At 34.8% G+C, this 15,718-nt stretch overlaps 1 protein-coding gene across 2 annotated transcripts in view; it reads left to right on the forward strand.

Annotated features, from left to right (window-relative positions):
- The window catches only part of LOC145277053 (guanine nucleotide-binding protein G(i) subunit alpha-like), a 131,446-nt gene that overhangs the window by 55,612 nt on the left and 60,116 nt on the right, over positions 1 to 15,718 (forward strand). For both annotated transcript variants that reach the window (XM_080128710.1, XM_080128711.1), the window contains one exon: positions 15,290 to 15,332. In XM_080128710.1, coding sequence (XP_079984836.1) covers positions 15,290 to 15,332 — 43 coding nt within the window. The remainder of the gene's footprint in view (positions 1 to 15,289; positions 15,333 to 15,718) is intronic.

A 15,718-nucleotide genomic window follows, 5' to 3' on the forward strand; every position in this document is an offset into this window, starting at 1 on the left:
TCTGCTTGTATATATTAGCGAAAAGCATGAACCTCTAATTTCCTCTCAACCATGGATAAAATAGTTTTATTTTAGTCAACTTTTCACAATTAAGTTGACAACCGTCTCTCCAGGCAAGAATGTTGCTTTTCTTAGAGGCTGAAATAGAATGCATCCAAAAACTCCTACGCTTTTAGCTTTTCTTCTAGACTAGTTGATTTACCAATGTAATTAATGAGATGTGGCGACATATTTAAAATTTGAAGAAAGATATCTCAACTTAAAGTTGTGTATGAAAAAAAAATAATTAAGTTTAAAATGAAAATTTAAGAATAAAGGAAAAGAGAACACATTCCATGACGTCAATAGATCGAAACAATGAACAAAGGAATTTTTCTGAAAGAAATGTGCTGGGAAATAAGGCCATAAAAATAAACAGAACTGACATCAATCGATGTAAGTAGTTTTTATTTAACAGAGGACACTATGGTTTATAGGGAAGAAAAAATTGGTAGATAGAGAAGTGAGAGGTTGGAAGATGGGGGGGGGGGCTGTTTATCCATGAAAGAATCTACAAGAAAAAAAAAAAAAAAAAAAAAAAACTTATATTATCTATAATATAAAATTTCTGGAGGTGGGGATCACTAATTCTTACAATTTTTTATATACTTTCTAGATTATAATATCTCCGATTTACGAAACGAGGTCGTCTATATCTTTTATTTGAGCGACTTTTATGTTACAAAAATATTTGCGCTGTGATTTCACTTCTCTATGGCGTGATGTTTGACCTAGAAACCAGACGTTGACATTTGTTTAACCACCTGCTTTTTTAAATGTTTAATTTCACCCATTTTCACTTCTCTGCTCGCTTAGCATCTCGGTAATGTGTCACACTTTTTTTTTTTTTTTTTTTTTTCTGTCTTAGCCTCTAGGCTTCGGGTTCGAGCCTACCTCCCTACCAAAATTTTTTTTTTTTTAATCTACAAACACCTGGGCAACGTCGGGCACCCCCGCTAGTCTATTATATAAATCTCACCTGTCTGTTGAAATATATGTGTGTATGTATGTCTGCCTAAAACTTTCAATAGAAGCAATGGATTTTCACGAGATCAGTATCATTTTGAAATTTGTCATCTCAGAAGACAAATAACGAAAAATTGGCCAAAAACATTAATACCTTCACTCTCAACTGAGCAGTTTTCTACGAGGAGGGGTCGATTTTTTGCAAGTCAGCAAATCAGTTGGATTGAGTTTGCCTAATTTTTACGTTCTGAATGCGTCCTGGAGTAGCAGTAAGACGTCAGATTTTCTTTCACTTTTTTTTCCACCTTCGTGTCACAGGTTCGAGCCTGCCTGCCTACTACCACTTTTTTTTTTTTTTTTTTTTGCTTAACACCCACCTCCAAACACCCGGGCAACACCGGGCACCCAGGCTAGTCTCTTTTAAGGGAAATAACTCGTTCTCTATACAGAAACAAAGGAAAATTGGATTATGTCAATTAGAACTTTAATTGGGACAGCCAGATGATTAAATTGGTGATGATAGTGTTAAAAAAAGATTTGAGTCTAGTTTAGCTTGGTATTTAATGCCCTGGAAAAGGAAGGAGAACGATATTAGTAAAAGTGATGCAATATTCAAAAGATTTTCTAATGCATCAAAGTATTTGATATTAAAATGGTTAATTTGTCATGAAACGGACACCAGTAATAGTTAAATTTTGTATATTTATCTTTAGGTTAAATTTACAAGATCAGTTTTCTAATTTTAGATTTTGTAGGAGAGAATGAACTTCGCCCAACTGATGTTCAATGAATTTGTTTTTGATAACTCCTGAGCTCATCAAGCAAAACTTTTTTTGATCTTATTGGAATTATCTTCTATTGATTTGATAGTTTTGAGTTTGGCTTTAAAAATCGAGATCAGAGCAAATTCATTTCTTTAAAAGCTAGTCTGTGAAAATTCTGATGGTAACTGATGAAAAAAAAGTCATAAAAAAAAAATACTCAGAATTTTTAGCTACAAATTTCAGTCCTGCTTTGCAGAAAATGGTTTGTCACCATGGGTGGCACTGTTAACTAATTGTTCATCTCTATTTAGGCACTAATTTGCAATTGCATAGGAATAGTAGTGCTTGGTTGTCACCCAATCATAATTGATGTGCAGTGATGGAACTACATTAACAGAAATGCTTCAATAAGTTTGTTGCAATCTTGTTTGTCAACTCTTTTTGTTCTGGCCTGACTTGACCAGATTTGCATCAACCAGATGGCCAAGTTAGTAATTACAGGGTGACCAAAAAAAAAAAACGGACCCCAACTCTAATTAGGCCCCGTTTCTTAGTGTTTTGTCCGAATGAAATGAAACTTTGGTCATAACTAGTTTATTATATCAAAACACTAGGGTCTTTGGCCTTTTTTTCTCCGTTCTACAGCATATGTTCTAGATTGCCTCCATTTAGCTTTTGTTTTTTGTTTTTTTGTTTTTTTTTTGAGGGGGGGGTTACCCTGTATTAGGAGATAACGTCTATAGTATTAAAGCACCACTGTTTCCACTGCACCAGGTGACATAGACACCTTGTATCATTTCTTTGGTTGTAAAGTCTCATACAATATAAATAAGACTGCTTTGAGGACCTCTATCTTGTCTACTAACATGTGTCATTTTACTCTAACGTGACAACTGTGTTTTCTTATTCGCTGCCACAGATTGTGGAGTTATCAGACTCTCAAAGGACAATATCAAAAGATCTTTAACTAAAAATGGTTAATATTAACTTCATGGGAATCTTAAAAGATGTCAATCACACAATTTTGAAAAAAAAATGTTGGATAAAACTAATATACTTAATGTTTTATAGGAAAATATTTTGCTAAAGCAATTTGAATTGGTCATGCGAAATAATAGAAAAAATAAACGGTTTGTAATGTTAGTTTTTTGTAAATAAAAATAAATGGAAAGCTTCCATAAAAGAATGTTTCCCTGCTCAGTTTGTGAAAAGGAAGTTTCGTGAAATTTTTTTGGTATCTGGAAGCATTGGTCATACAAGAAGTGCAGTGCAATTACTGGTAATTTTATAAATAAAGAGTTTGTTTGCAAGAAGTTTAAGACAATAGAGATGGATGAGAGCTCTGATGTGGGGAAAATATATTTAGATGGCAAATTTATCAAAGTTGTTCATATCTTTTACTTTTGTGACATCATTCGAGTAGAGAGGAGCAGGTGCTAGTGTTATTGCAAGGGTTAGGAATGGCTGGAGTAAGTTCTGGGAACTTTTACCATTACTAAGCAGCAGAGTGTCATGACAGGAAAGACTCTTAGACATGTGTACACATTGTGATGTATGGTTGTGAAATCTGGTCAGTAAGGATTGAAGACATGTATTGCATGGAGAGAATGATACAATGGATGTGTAATGTGAATGCTAGAGAGAGGCTTAGATCTGGTGACCTTAGAGGAAGATTAAATCTGAACAGTATAAAAAGATGTGTGTAGAACAGGAAGCTTTAATGGTCATATCTTGGCTTAGCAGATGTAGAACAGTTGAGATAGCAGGTTCACTTCATAGGGAAGACCACAGAAAACATGGAAGTGATGAGGAAGGGGCTTTAGAGAAAGAGGGATAAAGATCTGACCAGAGATAGATTAGTTTCAAAGTTTGCTGCTCAACTCCCCAGTCCCGTTAGACAGGATCGCAAATAGCCCTTTTCAGTTTAGGTGGTAGTATGCTACCGCCTAAACTGAAAAGGCTATTTGTGATCATGCCTAACAGGACTGGGGAGTTGAGCAGCAAAATATGTTTACATTATATTTAAACTTTTCCAGTTTATTACAGTCAGAAAACAGGAAGGGAATTCCAAAGTCTAACAACTTTGGGGGAAAAACTTTACAACATTTAGGTACGAGTAATGGTGAGAAATCTTGGATTTTGAATCTATTTTTATTTTATGGCACTACTATCTCCATTGAAAGAAAACAGTATGACATTGATTGACTCGATTCTGCTGTTCAGAAAAATTGAAAAAACATGCTGGCAGACATAAACCTATTTAAGAAATAATTAACATGTCTGAAGTGTAACGTAAAAACCAGCCAATCAGAAGGACATTTTTTTTCGTTTTCAAATTTTAAGGGTCTCATAAGACAGATTTCTATGTCTATTTTTGGTTGTTGTCATTTCAGTTAAAAGAAAAACTGTTTCCTTTTCCTTTGTATTGTCTGTGTGTCTTTCGCTGTTAATATTTCCGGCTCTACTCAAATTAGTAAACATAAACTTTAGTCACTTGAGATTTTCCACAAAGAAAGAAACTATTTGTGTACAGAAGTGTCATTTTTGAAAACAAAAAGTATGGAAAGCTGTGTATGTAACATTTTATTCTTTGACAAATCAAACTAAATCTTGTAAGATTTTGAACTCTTATCCTTTCTGACCTTCCAAATGTGCTGAAGTACTTCAACATTATATATTGCATCATCAACAGTCTCAGGAATTCGACAATTAAAAAAAAAAGAAAATCATTATGCTACTTGAAAAGCAAATTAAAACTAGGAAAGACTTATACTGGCCTTTCAGTATTTATGAGGTTGGAAAGAAGGGGGAGATCAATTATTTGGTTCTAATGGAAGGCTGTTTCATTTTTTTTTTTTTTTTTTTTTTTTATAACTCGCCTTCACTCCAAACAAGACATATCGCCACTTGAATGTAAGGGGCTACTAATTGGGACCATGCCTAAGGAAGATTAACAAGATGTTGGTTTATGTTACGTTTAAACTTCTGCATATCAGTACAGTCAGGGAAGCAGGTAGCAGGAAGGGAATTCCAAAGTCTCGCTGTTCGAGGAAAGAGTAGAAAGTTTTCTGGTATTTAGAAATATCAACAGTGATTTTGTCGCTAAGTGTGTTTGTCAGGGATTTGTACGTCGAGGGGGCACAAGTGCAATGAGTTCATCAGAGGACATTTAGTTAAAATACTTGTAAAACCAGCACAGGGATTCAACATTGTGGTGATGGGACAGGGATTTGAACCTAGTTGACAAATTTTAACCTATTAATTCCAAGTAGGGCTCTGTAGTAGAAGGTAAAGTGAGAACTAGGGGTAAACAATTCTATCCTGAACATCCATCAGAACACTTGTGTGTCAAAAAAAAAAAGTCATCCTAGGATAGAAGATGGGAGATGTCCACTGTGTAAAAGCAGTTAGTGCCAATTCTGGAGTCTGTTTTAAAAAGAAAAAACAGAAAAATGCAAATCCTGCAAAAACATTGCATGATGAATCAGAAGAACAGGCGGCTCTAAGTCTGCGGCAAATGGTGTCAGATGAATTATTTTATTTGTCTGTAAAAAAAATTTTTTTTTTTAAATATTTCATGAAGTATTTTTTTATGATACAAAACTGAAACAATGTTTTATTTTATGCAAAATATAATTGCAATATAATGCACATGTTTTATCTGTTGCTATTTTTTACAGACTTAAGTCATCTATTCTGATTCACAGATTGCATATACCATCACCCCTCCAGCTGGCAGTGATTTCCCCCTCCCTCATATCAAAGATAGAGTTGCCTGAAAAAATAATCTGACTTTGGCAGGAATTTAAAAAAGAAAAATTTCTTAACTATGACTCTCAGTATATCATGTAAGATGGATGACACCAATTCTATCCTTGGAAAATATAAAAACTGCATTTTAAACAGAGTTTGAAAAAAGTGGTGGTGCGGACAGACATTTTTAGGAGCTTGTGCAGATTAGTAATGTTTTAAACCAACGCATTTCAGGTTAAAACATTCGGTACTTACGTGTCATGTCGAATTATAAATTTTGTATAAATTCCTAAATTTACAAGGAATGTAGAATTCTGTAGAAAAATAATTGCAAGTAAAAATAAAATTATCAAGTTTTATATGTTGAAATGCAAAAGATGTGCCACCAATTCTGTATTGTAAAATGGCTTATCTCCCTTGATTCAAATGAGGGACAGACCTTATTTAAACACAATATCAGAACATAATTGTGAATGACTTTTTTGGTAAAAATACATCTAGCATATCTTTACTGGATCAATTTTATACATTTTTGGAATTTATACTAATGTCAACAGTAACACGTATGTATGTAATGTTTTCGCCTGAAACGTGTTGATTTAAAACATTAATCTACACATGCACCCATTTTGATCCTAGGCTTAAAAGGTGTAGATAGTTGATTCTCTAAGGCTAAAACGTTGCTCAGTTCAGAAAGAGCATAATTTATGTATCCAAGTTTATATTGAAACAAAAACACTTAACCTAAATAAGGGGTTGAAAGGTGTTAGATGGCTCGGGAAGGGAGAATCTGCATTCGACAACATATACTACACTCAGCTCTGTGCTGGAAAATGTCATTTTATCTTTTTCAATCCGTATTGCAAAAATGTATTTAATAATACATAAAAATATTTAAATGAGTTGTTAAGAATAATTTCCGTTTACCAATTTATCTAATTCTCCTACTTTTTTTTTTTTTACACGGTGGTCACCACTTATCAAGGCCCAGAAGCCACTCAGGGATAAGGGTTATTGCAAGTACAGTACGTTAGTGTGGAGATTTATTGAAGTGTTTACTTGAGGTGGCGGTTCATTAGGAATTTGTTTACGTTGGACTTGAACACATCCAGGTTGTAGTCAGGTGGGAAGCAGGCAGACGGAACAGAGTTCCACAGGCGTGCAGTTCTAAGACAGAAGCTTTGTTCATGGAATCTACGTTTTGATTTAGGCACAGATATAGAGTGTGGAAAATTTTTGACAGCGGATTCAGCTAGAGGTGTGTTTTTCGTGAAAGATTTGTGAGGAGGGACCAGAGATTGGAGTTCAGACGAGCACCTGCCATGGAAATAACGATAAAACAAGGATAGGCTTGCAATGTCTCTTCTGTGAGAGAGAGAGGTTGCAGGGAAGAGAAAAGGGCATCCCCCACTAAGCCACGAAGTCTATTTTGTACTTTGTCAAGGCAGGATAGGCTGTTTTTAGCAGCTCCTGCCCAGATATGGCAGCAGTATTCCATCCTTGGACGTACTTGGCTTTTATATAGATAGAGAATTGCATCAGTAGTGAGATATCTTCTGGAGCGGTAGAAGGATCCCACCATCTTTCCAGCGACCTTGGCAACAGACTTGATGTACGTGTTCCATTTCAGATCAGGAGTAAAGGTCAAACCCAGAAGCTTGTCAAAACACGGGGCTTCTCCTAGATGAGAGCCATCCATTTCAATTGATGCCAGATGGGGATCAGAGCGTTGATGATGTAAAGATAGGAGTTTGGTTTTAGATACATTAAAGGTAACCAGCCACGTCCTCCCCCACTGAAACACACACTCGAGATCAGAGGAGAGAATCAGAGAGAACTTTGTCATTTACAGCTTTTGATGTGTTGCCGTAGATGGTCGTGTCATCAGCATAGATATCAACGAATGATTTAAGTATGTGTTTAGGGAGATCATTGATGTAGATCAGGAAGAGAGTTGAGCCCAGGATTGACCCTTGGGGGACTCCAGCATTAATACTGCAGGCCTCTGATTTTTGTCCATCGACCACTACTCTTCTAAGCCTATCTGAGAGAAATGATTTAATGATTGAGAAAACATTTCCAGTTATACTTGCACTTATACTCAACCTTGGCCTTAAGTCATTTACCTTTGATCATCAATGAATGCTGTGATGACCCCCTTTGAATGGCTTTTTGTCAAACCATGAGAAATGAACAGTTTTGAAAAAAAAATAAATCAATGTGTTTTTGTGTTTCGTGGAAAATCTACTTTTGTAAAGTGCAGTTTTGAAAGCAAGTGGATGTTTTGTCTATGAATAATGCAAAATCAAAAGAAAACATTTTCTGCTTTGCAATCAATAACATATGGACATGTTTTTTTAAGTGGGACCAATTGGAGTGGCTTCTCCAATGGCAAAAACACTTGATCAGTTTTATTGCTTGGCTGTGTCTGCAGCATCAGCTCAAACTCATGATTAAAATTTAGAAAAGGTTTGACTCTGCACAAAGAAAATTTTCTTCAACAAGTAATAATTAATATGTACTGCCTTGTTTTCAAAGATTCTGCCAATTCACATTTTTTGCATATAAATAAACAAAATCTAAATATTTTTTCATTTTAAAAAAGAAAATAATAGGACTGGAGTTGCTATCTTCAATACTTGATTCTGAATTCTGCAATTTCAAATATTCTTCAGACTAATTCATCACATTTTCCTCCATGCTTTTCTTCATTTCTCTCCATTTTGTGACCATCCTCTTTTATTGGGGATTCTTTGCCAAATCTTCCTGTTTTAACTCCAATGGAATGGAAATGACTGAGAAGGTCAGTACCATTTCTGGTGGAGAAAAAGGAGGGGAACATTTAACCCTGGTTGACTGGTAAAAGAGTAGGAAATGTCAGAAAGGGGTAGCCGAGGAGGTGGTGGTGGGGGGACATCCTTTGTGTCCTTGGTCTGTTCTTCCTAGTAGATGACAGGACATAATGGAAGCAAGTGCTAACAACAACCACAACACCAGGAGGGAGTGGTGTTTTATGCTTGGTTTTCATCTCAGCCTGAGAAAATGACTGGCTGGCCTACTTTCACAAAATGAATTGTTATTACTAGAAAAAAAAAAAAAAATTAAATTCTCTGGATTCCATGTGTGTGTGTGTGTGTGTGTGTGTGTGTGTGTGTGTGTGTGTGTGTGTGTGTTAGAAACACTTAACTCTTTGGGTCACTCATTGAGCTTGGCTAGATTGTTTGAATGAAGAAGTGAAGCCAGTTAAATTAAATAAAGGCACAAAATCCCAAATCAGTCCTTTTCTGCTTGCTGTCCCCCCTCTTTCTTTTCTTTCCCTATTTCTCTCTCTCTCTCTCTCTCTCTCTCTCTCTCTCTCTCTCTCTCTCTCTCTGCATTCCTTTTAGACAGCCACAATTTTCCGTGTTTCACTTGTATGTTGGAACTGTACTAAAATCCCCCCCCCCCCCGAAGTCATGTCCATGGAAATATATGAAAAAGTAATCTGGATTTTAACAGAATTAAATATCCTCAACAGTTGTAGATGAAAGATACAAAATTTTGATACCTTTTTATATATATATATATAATAGAAAACAATAAATCTCTGAAATATATTTATGCTACTAGTTGATACATTAAAACGTATTAAGATTTTATGTGAAGAATGGTTATTAAAATGGCTTACCTTTTAATTCATCTATTAGTTTCCGTTTAAAATTTGTTTGAAAAATAAAAAGCCTAGTTGCTTTTTAAGAGGAAAAAGTAAAATAACATTTAGAAGGGTAAATGTTATCACGACGTTTAAGAAAACACCAAAATTAAGTAAAAATTGTCATATGAAAGAATCGTGTTTAAATTTTTTAGAAAGATAAATATCAGTTTTCTGGAACTATTTCAAAGAAAAATATTATTTTAAAGTTTTAAAATAGTAAATTAATAAAATAAATGGCCTTTTTACTATTACTCTCAATTATCGCCCCATTAGTCTCTTCCCACTCTTCGCTAAAATCTTTGAGACCTTAATTAATCAAGCACTAGTTCACCACCTCACAAAAGCAAATCTTCTCTCTGACAAACAGTATGGATTCAGGCAATATCGTTCTACTACAGATATTGTAACAGTCATCTGTGAACGCATTTACCATGTACTGGATAAGGCGGGCGAAACTAGGGTTGTAGCCCTTGATATATCCAAGGACTTTGACAAAGTCTGGCATAAATGGCTGCTAATGAAAATTAAATTGTACGATATAACTGGGCGTATATTGAATATAATTACCTCCTTCTTAGACAATAGAAGCATAAAGGTTGTCATTGACGGACGTACATCCAAGCAGCATAACATTAATGCAGAAGTTCCTCAGGGGTCGATCCTTGAACCATTATTATTCCTGATAATCATAAACGACGTCCATGATAATATTGTGTCAGATGGGTATATTTGCTGATGATACAACGCTTTATAATATGCATGAGGGAAGAACAGATGTACATAAATCTAAGACAATGGCAGAATTGTTAGAAAATGACCTCCAGACTATAGTGGAATGGGGCCGCAAATGGATGGTAACATTCTAACATTTGCAGGCAATATGAACTGGAACAAATACATAGAGGACATTGCAAAGAAGGTGGGTTCCCTCTATTGTGCTAGAAGACAAAGTGGAGGAGGGCAGAGCGGTAGCTCTAGATATATCTAAGGCTTTTCACAGGATATGGCACAAGGGTCTCCTCGAGAAAATTAGATCATACGGTATCACTGGTAGAATACTTAGCGTAATTAAATCCTTCTTAGATAAGAGAAAAATCCAGGTTGTCCTCGACGGTCGAACATCTAAACAGTGTGATATAAATGCGGGAGTGCCTCAGGGGTCTATTCTTGGACCTCTATTGTTCCTGATATTTATTAATGACCTCCCCGACAAAACTGCCTCTGAGATGGGTATATATGCTGATGACACTACACTCTATAACAGGCATGACAGGAAAACAAATGAACACATATCTAAAGAAATGGCAAAAACACTAGAGGATGACCTCCAATCTGTAGTGGAATGGGGACATAAATGGATGGTCACATTACATGCTGCCAAGACTAAACTTGTTTCCTTCAATAACTACAAGAAACCTTCTCTGCCACCAATAGCAATGGCCAGTGACTCCCTGTCTGAGAGTACATCTTTCAAACTGCTTGGCCTAACGTTCACAGGAAACATGAGTTGGAACAATTATATTGAAAACATTGCCAGTGCCGCTGCAAAAAAAGGTAGGCTCTCTCTACTGTGCTAGAAAACTACTGACACCTGAAAGTATCCTGTATCTCTATAAGGCCACCATTCGCCCATGTATGGAGTATTGTTGTCACATCTGGGCTGGTGCGTCTACTACTAGTCTCTCACTTCTAGACAAGGTTAAAAAAAGAGTCGCCAGTCTGATAGGTCCTGAACTGGCATCTAAGCTTCAGCCTCTGTCCCATCGACGAAACGTTGCATCCCTCTGCTTGTTCTACAAGTATTTTAATGGTGAATGCTCTGACGAACTACAGACACTTGTGCCCCCACGACGCAGACACCCTCGACAAACTCGACAGGCAGCTAAATCCCACCCCCACACAGTAGAGATCCCTAGATGTAAAAGATCTTTCTACTCCAGTAGTTTCTTCCCCAGAACCGCTAGACTCTGGAATTCCATTCCAGGATCCTGCTTCCCTAACTGTACTGACATGCAGAAGTTCAAGAGCAACGTGAATTGACATCTTGCTGCCCAAATCCCTACACAGTACCCCAGTAGTTGCTGACCCTGATAGTAGCCCCCTACACCAAAGTGGCAATGTGCCTTGTTTGGGGTGAAAATGTAATAAAAAAAATAAATAAATAAAAAAATAAAAAAAAGACTACTCACACCTGAGAGTATTTTGTACCTTTACAAGGCCACCATTCGCCCATGCATGGAGTATTGTTACCACATTGTGACTGGTGCATCTACCACTAGTCTCTCCCTCTTATTAAATAAAGTCCAAAAAAGAGTTGTCAATCTAATCGGTCCCACTTTATCAACTAAGCTCCAGCTCCTGTCCCATCGCCGCAATGTTGCATCACTGTGCCTGTTTTACAAATATTTTAATGGAATGTGTTCTGATGAATTCGTTTCACTTGTACCCCCTCGACGTACATATCCCTGACAAACCCGTTTAGCAATAAGATCTCACCCCTTCACTGTTGTTGTCCCTAAATGCCAGAAAGCTTTCTATTCTAATAGTTTCCTCCCTCGAACTGCTAGACTTTGGAATTCCCTTCCTGCTGCCTGCTTCCCTGACTGTACTGATATGCAAAAGTTTAAATGTAACATAAACAAATATCTTGTTAATCTTTCCTAGACATAACCCCAAATAGTAGTCCCTTACATCCAAGTGGCGATATGCTTTGTTTTGAATAAAAAAAAAAATTTTTTTAAATTGCATAATTATCCCAAAAGTGGTACCAAAAAATTTCTGCGTTTGTGTCTGAATGAACATGACCAAATTTCCAAAAGTATGGAAGCTCTTAATAACAATCTGCTTTTTGCAATTAGATTTTTGTTGAAAATATTGAATAAACAATGTTTAGTTCAGATAATATATAGTTAGTTTGAGGAATTAATTTTTCTTAGTTATATTGATTCTATTAACACTGGCTTTTGAAGCTTTTTTCATAATGTTCCTAAATTTAATTGTTAAATGTCTGTGATGCTTTATTTTTATACAAAAATAAATTTGTACGTTATTTTTTTATTTTTTAGTACTTGAAAATATAATTTTAGCAAAGTTTTTTTTTGTTTAGACAAAATAATATTTTCACTAATCTTAAAATAAGTTACATTATATTCTGTGATCATTAATTAATAAATACTGAAAATTCCATTTAAAATTGATGTATTTCCTGAGTTTTAGTGAATTTTAAAGTAGAGGGAGGGGTCAAATTGTTTATATATTTTGAGGATTGGCCTTCATTTTGATTGTCTACATTTTTAGCAGAAAATATTGCAAAATTAAAAATCAAATACATAAAAGGAAAATAGAAAATGATAATTGTAAATAGAAACATACAATGTCATTTCCTATTTTCCTTGAAGTAAACTTTTTTTTTTATTGTGTAAGATATTTTGATCATGTGTGCCATGTTTTAAAACAAGTAAAAATAAATAAAATGTTACTTTTGTAAAAATAAATTAAAATCTTATAAAGGTATGTATACATCTTTTTGATGATTTCTCTTTAACTTTACATCTTGTAGCAGCCTGTCATTATCCGATAGTTTTGTTAAAGAATTGTTCTGCATTTTAACTTTTTATTTTATTTTTTAATTTATCAAATATTGTATACTTTAGTCAATAATTTTTAAATTAATACCAAAGTGTAATAAAACTCTGATTTTGTTATGGTCCTAAATCTTAAAAAAAAAAACTTTGTAAAAAGGCTATTTTATAAAAGAACCACAGACTGCATTACCTGGTGCTCAAGATACTGGCTTGTTGCCCTAAAATGCAACAAACATTAATGTTGTTTTTTTGTATTTTTTCTGCAAAACTCAATCATGTTCTAGGAATGAAAAGCAAAACCATTTTCTCATACAAAAAAAGCAAACTAAATACTATGAATAAATATTTCAAGATATAAAGAATTTGAAGCATGAAAACCTTTTGCAAAATTATTGGATTCAACATTAAATAGCCTGAAAAGGGTTGATATGCCGTAAAATAACCAAACGAAACTGCATTCATATTTTGATAATCAATTTATTTTGCTTTTTATTATCAAGCAAAAGCCCCCCTCCCTTATTTTTTAAAATAAAATAGCCTTTAAATGTAGTTTCCATTTATAATTAGTTCTCGTATTCAATTTTATGTTAAGTGAATTGTGGGAGCTTTAAACCTCATCTGAGAAGCAGTGCAAGTAAAATTTAAACAGGATTATTGCTCTTAAAAGCAGACCTTTTTTTTTTTTTTCCAAAAAGTTCATGATTGTTGGGAAAATGTCAACCAATTTAATTTTTTAAATAGATTTGAGATTTTGATTGTAAACCAACAATTTTTAAAATAATTTTGAAAACTTAACTTTAGATTAGAAAGTAATTTCTAACTTTAATTAAAGTTTAAAGACAAAATCAAGTATTATTTATTTGTGCGTTTTAACGAAAACATTCTTTTTTCCCACACCTTCATGTTGTATCAAAGAGCGAGTAAATACTTATAACATTTGGATTATTTTTGCTTTAGTTTTGTGATGGGGGGGGGGGAACTTTTTAATAGAAAATTAATTAGCATCTAAAATGCCTTGACGTTTTGTTTTTATTGGTTGAAAAATATTTGATTTGGATTAAGTATTGTAATTACCATAATTAATTCCAAACTATTTAATTTTTTTTATCTGGGTTTTTAGAAATCTCTTTACAAAAAGAATATAAATTCATCTTTTCCAAAGTTTAACATAATTAAATCCTTCTTAAATATGAAGAGTCCAGGTTGTCCTCGATGGTTGTACATCTAAACAATGATATAAATGCGGGTGTACCTCAGGGGTCGATCCTTGGACCTTTATTATTCCTGATATTCATAAATGAGCTCCCTGATGAGATACATTCTGAGATGGGTATATTTGCTGATGACACCACGCTCTATAACAGGCACGAGAGGAAAACGAATGAACACATATTCAAGGCAATAGCGGAAACCCTAGAGGAAAACCTCCAGTTTTTAATGGACTGGAATTAAAAATATATGGTAACGTTTAATGCTGCCAATACTAAGCTCGTTTCCTTTGATAATTACGAGAAACCTTCTCAACCACCAATAGCTATGGCTAAAGATACATTACCTGAAAGTACTTCGTTCAAACTCCTCGGCTTAAAGTTCACACGAGTTGGAACAGATACATCGAGAGCATTGTTAAAGCTGCTGCGAAGAAGGTGGGCTCTATCTGTAGCTTGACAAGTTTTTTCTGTGACTGTTTTACTGGGGGGGGGGGGACAATGGATTGGAGCTTAGTTTAGCACCTACCATAAGCATATTGATGCAGTAGTGACTAGCAACATCTCTCCTGTGCAAAAAGAGCTCCAGAAAAATAGATCACCCCCACTAGATTGTAAAGTTTGTTTTGTACCGTGTCACGTAAGAAAAGTGAACCAAGCAGAACTTGTCCATATATGATGGTAGTGCCCCATTTTAGGACGGATCTGGCTCTTATACTCATGGAGGATTGCATTAGGTGTGAGATACTAGATTAAAAGAATAATCCAACCATTTTTCTAAAGATCTTAGCAACAGATTTGACATAAGACTTCCATTTCAGATCTGGGATCAGTTAGTCGTAGGAGCTTATCTAGGCTTCACTTTGATGGGGGGGGGGGGTGAATAAGGATCTGAACATTACTAATGAAAAGAAAAACTTGGTTTCATAGGCATCAAAAATAACAATCCACTTTTCCCACCCATTTATACTACATGCTCCAAATCAGAAAAGTTGTTGGGGGTCATGTGTATTGTATGGCAAAAACTGTAGGTGATTCCCCCAATTCCCTTTAAGATGGCAACACTTTCATGCACCAAACGAGAAAAGTTAGATTTAATCACAACTTACCAATAAAGGTAAGGCTATTTGTCATCTTTGTATCATATGGTTCTATAGCATGAACAGATTCGCTTTTTGGCTTTTTATCTTGGCTTCATGGCGGTCAAATAAGTGTGCATAGCTAATCACAACTAAACCTTAAAATGTGTACTTTTATCCATACTCTTATTTTATTTTACAGGAGCTGGAGAGTCGGGGAAAAGCACAATTGTAAAACAGATGAAGTAAGTATATTTTTATTTCTTTTTCTATCCGAAACGAACTCTAAAACATTTACATTAGTTCTACAATTTTGAATAACACTGACTGACCTCTACAAATTGCAAAGTTTATTTAAAAAATGTGTTTTGAAATTAAGAATGCATAATCCTTTATTTTATTTACCTCACAGATGTTAAGTGTACTATGATCAGTGCACTTGTCTACAAAAAATTTCTTAACAGCCCTTTCAACATTCCCTAGGATGGACACTTCGAACAATTAATGATAAACTAATCTCTTCTTTAAGATAGGGTAAAGCCTAGGAGGGTGATCATCCTTTTTTTTTTTTTTTTTTTTTTTTTAACATGGAGGTCACCACTTATGAAGGCCCAGAACTCACTCGGGGATA

The sequence above is a fragment of the Euprymna scolopes genome, chromosome 5 (assembly GCF_053919585.1).
Source record: "Euprymna scolopes isolate OS-2025 chromosome 5, ASM5391958v1, whole genome shotgun sequence".
Taxonomy (NCBI): domain Eukaryota; kingdom Metazoa; phylum Mollusca; class Cephalopoda; order Sepiida; family Sepiolidae; genus Euprymna; species Euprymna scolopes.